This window comes from Sphaerodactylus townsendi, linkage group LG04, assembly GCF_021028975.2.
Source record: "Sphaerodactylus townsendi isolate TG3544 linkage group LG04, MPM_Stown_v2.3, whole genome shotgun sequence".
Lineage (NCBI taxonomy): Eukaryota > Metazoa > Chordata > Lepidosauria > Squamata > Sphaerodactylidae > Sphaerodactylus > Sphaerodactylus townsendi.
The window spans coordinates 19,556,098-19,564,431 of record NC_059428.1 but is presented as its reverse complement, the minus strand read 5'-3'; the positions used below and the strand labels follow the sequence as shown (position 1 = coordinate 19,564,431).

The window sequence follows — 8,334 nt, the reverse complement described above, 5'->3', positions numbered from 1 at the left end:
TTCTTAGAACATTTATGTCAATGGTCTCAGAAGGAGGTAACTCTTCTTAGAATGTCATTGTCAAGAACATAATAAATTCTCAAACTGACACCAATAGAACTTAAAATAGTTTGATCATGGCTGGATTGTACTCCAAGTGATGAACATATCACCGTTTTCTCCCTACCAGATTATTTGCTCTGACCAAGTATGATTAAGAAGAAGAGTTGGTTTTTATACCCCGCTTTTCTCTAGCAAAAGGAGTCTCAAAGTGGCTTATAATTGCCTTCCCCCTGGCGCACAACAGGCACCTGGTGATATAGGTGAGGGTGAGAGAGTTCTGAGAGAACTGTGACTGGCCCAAGGTCACCCAGCAGGCTTCTTGTGAAGGAGTGGGGAAACAAACCTGGTTCTCTAGATTAGAGTCCGCCACTCTTCACCACTACAGTGCAAACGTCATATTCAGTAACTTTCAGTTTCTATTTCTTAATACACAAATTGCAAAACAGTCACCTTTTGATAACAATATCACACAGGATGCAAATTGCAATCAAGAGGATCTGGAAATCTGTATTCTGACCGTTGAACTATAGCACGTGGATTACGGCATTGGGAGTAGAATCCTACATCTTAGTTTGCTTGTTTGCTTTTTCCTTAAATCAAGTTACTGGCCCTCATGTCGTAGAGAGGAGAGAAAGGGGGAAATGCTTTCACTGTTTATGCTTGAGTATGCCAAACAGAATCAATTTGTAAGGGGGTTGTGATGGCTGGGGGTGGGCTGGTGGAGGACACTTCTTTAGCATCTAGTTCACCGGTCCCTTCCGCACATGCAGAATAATGCACTTTCAATCCACTTTCACAATTGTTTGCAAGTGGATTTTGTTATTCCACACAGTAGAATCCAGCTGCAAAGTGCATTGAAAGTGGATTGAAAATGCATTATTCTGCACGTGCGGAAGGGGCCCCAGTTCTTACAGACATATCCAGCAACATGTTTCTCCCTCCCCAAAGTCAACACATGCAAAGCACAACGATAACTTCCCCTGTTGGCTGGCTCTGAAGAAAACTGACATGAAAGCAAATTGACAGTGGCAAATTTGCCTAACCCCTTCTAATCACATCATTTGAGAATTTCAGAGCCTTTCATTCATCATCGCAGAACAAGGACATCTAAGGTCACAGTGAGAAACAAAATAAATTATCTTATGCAAACGGGCTCCATGAAGTCATAAATCGCTTCTACCTCTTCCCCAAAACAGTGAAAAGAAAAGTGTGAATTTGCCTGCAAGCATACTGAAGCTCCTAGCTAAAGTCTTGACGGCATTTACTTCCTCCCCGGCTGGCTCCCTTTACTTTGCTCCCTGGGCGAAAGTAGTTATTTTTAATGAAAGAAATCCTTTATGCCCTGAAGGGCTTGTTTGTTTTCATGGCATTTACCCTACTTTACAAAAATGCAGCACTCCTCTACCAGGATCTATTTGAAGATTTGATAGATAAAGGTATCTTTCATGCCACTGTGGCTTAATGCAAACATGTGTCTACAATCCATGGGTTCTCCAATGAGCACACAAAGACCCAGGATTTTAAAAAAAGGAAATCAACAGAGGATCTTCTGTTATCACTATTGCTGCTCAAATGTCAGCACATGGGAAAATAGGGAAACACACCCATTGGCAGTATTTCTGGCTTTGAACAGGTCTTTCTAAACTTTCTACTCTCTCAACACCCTTTGTTCATTCACTCAGGAGCCCGCTCATGCGTTGCCAATGGTTCTGAGGTGTATAAAATGTGATCCTAAAAATGAAGGATGAACAGATGTGTGGGTTTTTCCAAAGCAGGGGTAGGGAACCTGTGGCTCTCCAGATGTTCAGGAACTACAATTCCCATCAGCCCCTGCCAGCATGGCCAATTGTAGTTCCTGAACATCTGGAGAGCCGCAGGTTCCCTACCCCTGTTCCAAAGGAAGGCAGCTAAACTGATGTGTGTGGGGTGAGGAGATGGACGGGTAAGCCAACATTTTAGTCACTGGTATGTAGATACATCGTGCATCTTTCAAAACTAGGAGGAGGCCAGGCAAGAGTGTGTGTGTGTGTGTGTGTGTGTGTGTGTGTGTGTGTGTGAGAGAGAGAGAGAGAGAGAGAGAGAGCCCTTCAATTATGTATTTCTTCACCCTAAATGTGTATCTGGAACATTCCTGGAGACAAGGTAATGTTGCAGGGTAACATCAGCACGATTAAATCAGCTGCTGTTTAGGGGGGCTGGTTTCTTATTGCTTATCTACACACGGTCACTTCAAAGGGAGAATCCAACAGGGAATTGCTGAATTAGCATTCATCAAGAAATTGAGCAATTCCGCGCTATTTATCTAACAAGGATCTGGAATTTCTCCCAGGCTATACATGCTAAACCCTGACCTCGATAGCCGCAGGCTAGTCTGATTTCAACAGACCTCAGAAGCTAAACAGGATTGGCTCTACTTAGTAGTTTGATTGGGCAACCTCCAAGAAATGGCAGAGTTGTGATGTAATGACAAACCACCTCTGAACATTGCCATAAGTCAGCTGGGACCTGACAGCACAGGAAAAAAAATGCTAAATTCTTAACACACCTTACCCCCTTACAAGTGCCAATTAGTTCAGATATGCCTCTAGACTTTTCCAGTTGGATCCACATCTTACGATTCATCCTGCACCTGCCACTTTTTATATTGATCCTACTTTGCATAGCTACCAACAAGTGGAAGTGGTCCTCGTCCACTCTGAACGGCATGATTACTCTTTCTACCAGACATTGTTTTAAACTATGCCGTAACATCTTTCCCACCCATTGTTCTCTACTGCTTTGAGTATAAATACATTTGCCTAAAGAAGGAACACACAACTGAAGTCTGTTCTGATTCACAAAAGCTTATGCCAGAATGCAGTCTGCTACGTTTCCAAGATGCCACCGAATTTCTGCTTCATCAAGCAGAAAAATATCACGGTTGCTTGGAAAATCATCATTTAAAAAAAACCCCATCTGCTGTACATAAAAGTTGCTCTAGTCTAGCACAACCCTGACATCATTGGTTAGAGCTAAAGATTGATAATTTCTTGGGCGTGGTGTGACCAATCTGGGCCACATCTACCCATTCAAGTGGTGGAAGACCAAAGCAATCTGTGGTCAAAAGAATTTTGGCTTTGGATCAACACTTGGCCGGCCCATAATAGAACTGCATTCAGCTGCACTTCGAAAGTCCCTCCTTTTACGTGCCATCTCGGAGCATGTTGATGCTTATAACCGCAGTTCCCTTGTAACTGGCTGTAAAATGGTAGCCTTAGGCTAGATTTATTTAGGCCATTATTTACATACAGCGTTCATGGGATAAAGAGGTTGCAGGCTGACCTTTTCAAGTTATTTTGCCGCGGTGACTGGTCTCGTGAAACCCTTCAAAATGTGTCATCTTGGCTCCCCTGTGGCCAAGAACTCTTCAAAACGCAAAAACTAAATGCTAAGTCACCTTCAGACTTTCTCGAGATCAGTCATCATGTCGCATCAAGCCAACCAGCAAGTCACCAAAGGTCGCCACAACAAAACACAAGGTTCAGCAAAAAAAATCATGCTTCCAGGTCTATCACGTTTATATCACGCTCTCCATGTTTACAATCTCCTGCTCATAATATTTAGCCCCTCACGGTTTTTGACTAGCGCTCTGTCAGATGTGCTAAATTGCTATGTTCAGGAAGCGCCCCCCCCCCCCTCCCTGCCATAGATGGAAACAATACAAATGCCGTTTTCCCTTCTTAACAGTCCCAAAAGGCTAGAGCACAGGTGTCAAACTCATGGCCCTCCAGATGTTATGGACTACAGTTCCCATCATCCCCTGCCAGCATGGTGCTGGCAGGGGATGATGGGAACTGTAGTCCATAACATCTGGAGGGGCGCGAGTTTGACACCTATGGGCTAGAGCATGTTGCACAACAGCGAGGAAGGAAGGCAACAATATGGGGTGACTCACAGTGCGGTGACTGAAGCAGACACCGTGAGCGCACCTCAGACCGAAACCCTGAGAGTTTCCTTCCCCCTCCTCGCATGTCATATCTGAGAAGGCCCATCATCTTTTGCTCTCTCTCTCTCTTTTTACTCTGAAAGATTCCCTCGGTGGACATCTCGCCGGCCCAACCGGGTCAGCTCTCAAACCAGTTGGCCAGGTTCTGAACAGTCTTGCGTTGGTTCCCCGCGGCCCTGATAGCTTCGCAAACCTGACAGCAGTGCTCGTCCCAGAACGAAGTCACCCGCACCTCGTATCTTTTCCGCCAGGCGAAATATCTCCTGTACCTGCTCTTGTTTTTATCTAGGAACTTCAAGTAGATGGCCAGCTGCCCGGGGCTGGCAAAGTCATCCACATGGATGAAGGAATCAGAGGGGATGAAGAGCTCGTAGTTGGCCCTGGGGGGCCCCAACACGATGGGCACGGCCCTGGACTTGAAGGCGTTCCTCCAGAGCTTCTCCGTGATATAGTCGAGGTGCTGGGAGTTTTCGAAGGCCAGGTAGAACTTGTACTCCGCCACGGTCTGGACCACGCTGTCGTCCTTCAGCTCCAGGCCCTGGGCCCCGTAGATGTCAATGGGGAGGTATTTCTTCAGCTGGTTGAAGTAGCGGACCCGGGCATGGTCCTCGTTCCAGTTGCTGATGACCCAGGCCACCAGCTTGGTCTTGCGGGGCAAGCTGAGGCGGGCAGGTGCCTGCCTGGCCCGCAGGTACCCATAGGGCACGAAGACATCCGAGTCCACCTTGTAGGACATGGTCCAGTTGAACACGCCGGCCAGGCCGTGCAGTCCGGGCGTGTGGGTGGGCGACTCGAAGTTCATCCAAACCCAGCGCTGGGCGGGGGTCCTGGCCCGGGGCAGCAGCTCCGCGCCGTGCAGGATGAGGTCCCGGTGGTGGAAGAGGACGGCGTGCGCCTCCTGGGGGCGGCTGCGGTTGGTGCTGAGGCTGCAGCCGCTGATGTTGTAGCGCGCCCGGCAGTCGCCCAGGGGCCGGCTGCGCCCGAAGGGCTCCCACCACAGCAGCACGCGGAGGGGCTCGTCCTCCTCGTCGCGGGGGCGCCGCAGCAGGGGCAGGTCCTGCAGGCTGCTGGCGGCGTACAAGGCCAGCACGGTGCAGCAGGTCAGCCCGGCCGCCAGCAGACGCCACTGCCGCCTGGGGGGCGCGCGCCGGCAGCAGCAGCGCGCCCACCCGCGCACCCAGCGCGCGCCCCGGCGCCCCGGCGAGCCCCCCGCCGGCTCCCCCATCGCGGGCCGGCGCCACCCGCCCTCCGGGAGCTGCGGGGCTCGGGCCTCCCAGGCGCGGCTCTGCACGGGGCGCAGCCAGGGGGATGCAGCAGGAGGCGCATGCTGCTCGGGAGGCCGGCGGCGCTGCGGTGGCGGTGGCGGCAGCAGCAGCAGCTGCCCCCGCCTCCGCCCCGCGCCCTGCCCCTCCGCCCCGACCTGCCCGCCGCCGCCGCCCCGCCCGGCCATGCTGCCCCCGCCCGGCCCGACGGCCTCCTCCTGCCCCGCCTCGGCCCCGCCTTCGCCGGCCGCAGCCGCCTCCGGGCAGGCGCCGCCATGGAGAGCCTGTGGCCACGCGCCCCCCGGGCTGGCCAAGGGCTTTCGTTGCGCGCCGGGTGCGCAAGAGGAGGGGAAGCGCAGGGGCCGATCATCGACCTGTTGAATGGCGGCTGCTGCTGGTGGGGTGGGGTGGGGTGGGGTGGGGAGGGGAGGGGGGCGAGTCTGCCACTGGAGTCGAGGATTCAGTTCTAAAAGAGGAGATGTTGGGGCATCCCGTCGCCTGGAAGGGACGGAACTGAGTCTCTTGGGATGTGACCCCTGCAGGAATACCTGAATCCAGCTTGCACTGAGTCAGACCCTGGTCCGGGAAGGTCAGTGGCTCTACTTTGACTGGGGGTGCACTAACTAAAAGGAAGGACCGGATTGCTCCACTGGAAGCAATGGGGAAGCTGGGAGCCCCATTTGAAATAATGGGAACTAGGGATGCCAATTCACTTGGCCGCTTGGCGACTGCCGGGCGCGCTGCATTTCCAGATGAAAGGGTCGCATTTGTAGGCAATGGGCAAGACCTCGACCAGAGAACTGCTTCCAGTCAGAGGAACGGCCCGATTGCCCATTGGGAACAACGGGGAAGGGCTAGAAGCCCCATTTGAAATAATGGGAACCGGGAATGCCAATTGACTTGGCATGGGCTCTGTTGAAATACATGAGGGGCAAAAAAAAAGTAGCAAACAAGATGTGGAATTTATTCTGTTAAAGTCTCTGGGTCCGTGTAGATGCTGGGATGACGCTGGTGCTGAGGCTGCAGCCGCTGATGTTGTAGCGCGCCCGGCTGGGATGACAGCCCCCAAGAACAGAATCTGTGCTCATTCCCAGGGGCTGTTATTCTGGTGTGTGGCCTGTCATTCCAGTTCTAAAGCCCTGACCCTTTACACTGGAAATGCTGGGGATAGAAAGGCTGGGACTTCTGCCCTCCTGCCATATTATTCGAACTGTGGATTCCTGGCATGGAAATCAGTACATGCCCAGAGACACTTTTATATTTGTTTATTCACTTCACCTGTAGCCTGCCTTTCTCTGCAGTGGCGACCGAAAGCAACTTACATTGTTTCCCTTTTCTCCATTTTATCTGCAAAACATCCCTATGAGGCAGGTTAGAGCCAGCATGGTGTAGAGGTTAAGGGCAGTCAACTCTAAGCTGGAAAACTGGGCTTGATTCCCCACTCCTCCATATGAGAAGCGGACTCTTGTCTGGTGGACTGGGTTTGTTTCTCCACTCCTCCACATGAAGCCTGCTGGGTGACCTTGGGCCGGTCACAGTACCCTTCAAACTCTCTCAGCCCCATCTGTCTCACAAAGTGTCTGTTGTAGGAAGAGGAAAGGGAAAGGAGTTGGTGCTTGGAGACTCCTTACAGCTGAGAAATGCGGGATATAAATCCAAACTCTTCTTCATCTGTGACTGCAACAAAGTCACCTAGCAAACTTTCATGGCACAGTGCGGATTCAAACTCAGGTCTCCCATAACTTGGCCCAACTGTCTAACCACACTGGCTATCAGGAGTTCCAGACAGCTTTTAGTACAAGCAGCTCTGCTGAAGAGGAGGAAACATGCGCATAACCGAGAGTCAAAGTTGAAGGAAATGTAAGGTCAATGTGAAGGAGATGATAAGTACATAAATACCCTTACTGAAATTAAGCCTTTGACAAGCACTGTCTCCCAAGGAGCACTTCCCCCCACGTAAATGCATTGGACACACCTCCATCTCTTCACCTCAGTCTTAGCCATACTCCTGTCTTACTTCAGAGAGGCCCCTTCCGCACATACAGAATAATGCACTTTCAATCCACTTTGCAGCTGGATTTTACTGTGCAGAATAACAAAATCCACTTACAAACAATTGTGAAAGTGGATTGAAAGTGCATTATTCTGCATGTGTGGAAGGGGCCTTAGTGCCTACTTCTCTTCCTTTCTCAAGTTTCACCTCGCACCCCCCACCCGCCCCGGCAAACTCATAAATCACCATTGGCCTGAAGAACTCTATCCTTCCCAAATCTGTGGTATTTTATTCGGCCCTCAAGTCCACATTCATGGAAACTCCAGATTGTTCTGACGATAATCTTGCGAGGTAGATTCGGCTGAGAGAATAAATAGCTCTCTGTTAGCGTTCTGACTGAATTGAGATTTGAACCCAGTTCCATCTTTCTGTCCCATGCTCCTCACACTCCAACCTGGCCAAGCCTGTAATAGAACATAAAACACATTGCATGGATCTTCCTACTGCAGCGATCCCAAACTCAGTTCCATTTCATCTGCAATTTAATATAGTATAAAAAGGGTTTCCAACTTTGTCAATGAAAACTGAATGGATAATTCTACAAGACATTCAGCTGAAAAATGTTAATACCCTTGTTTTTTGTTCATGAAAAATTTAGGGTAGTTCATAAATAAAAGATCAAGGGAAATCTATAGAGGTTTTTTTGTACATCAAAACTAACATAACAATATTAAAATATTAAACTGCAGCTTGCCAACCAATATTCAATTATAATCCATTTAAATATAAATGCAACAGAACAAGGAGAACCCATTAAAAGCATCATAGCTTCTAAAGTCCCATTAAAATAATATCATTTCCCAACACAAATGAGTGTGTGGGTGGAAGATCAAAAGCCAGCTGGATCAGGAATGGTTTGGCCTGTCTCCTAAACAGTAATAAATAAAGATAAGCACTAAACTATAAACCAGGAAGTCTCCAATTCAGATATTATCTCTGCATTCTAGGAGGCCTTAGCAAACTACCTTCTCTCAAACCAGAACCTATATCTG

At 49.6% G+C, this 8,334-nt stretch overlaps 1 protein-coding gene across 1 annotated transcript; it reads right to left on the bottom strand.

The window, feature by feature from the left end:
- Positions 1–3,858: 3,858 nt before the first annotated feature.
- FUT4 (fucosyltransferase 4) lies at positions 3,859–5,610 on the bottom strand. The gene has a single exon (XM_048493521.1). The coding sequence runs from the start codon at positions 5,475–5,477 to the stop codon at positions 4,146–4,148; it is 1,332 nt and encodes a 443-aa protein (XP_048349478.1). The 5' UTR covers positions 5,478–5,610; the 3' UTR covers positions 3,859–4,145.
- Positions 5,611–8,334: the final 2,724 nt, after the last annotated feature.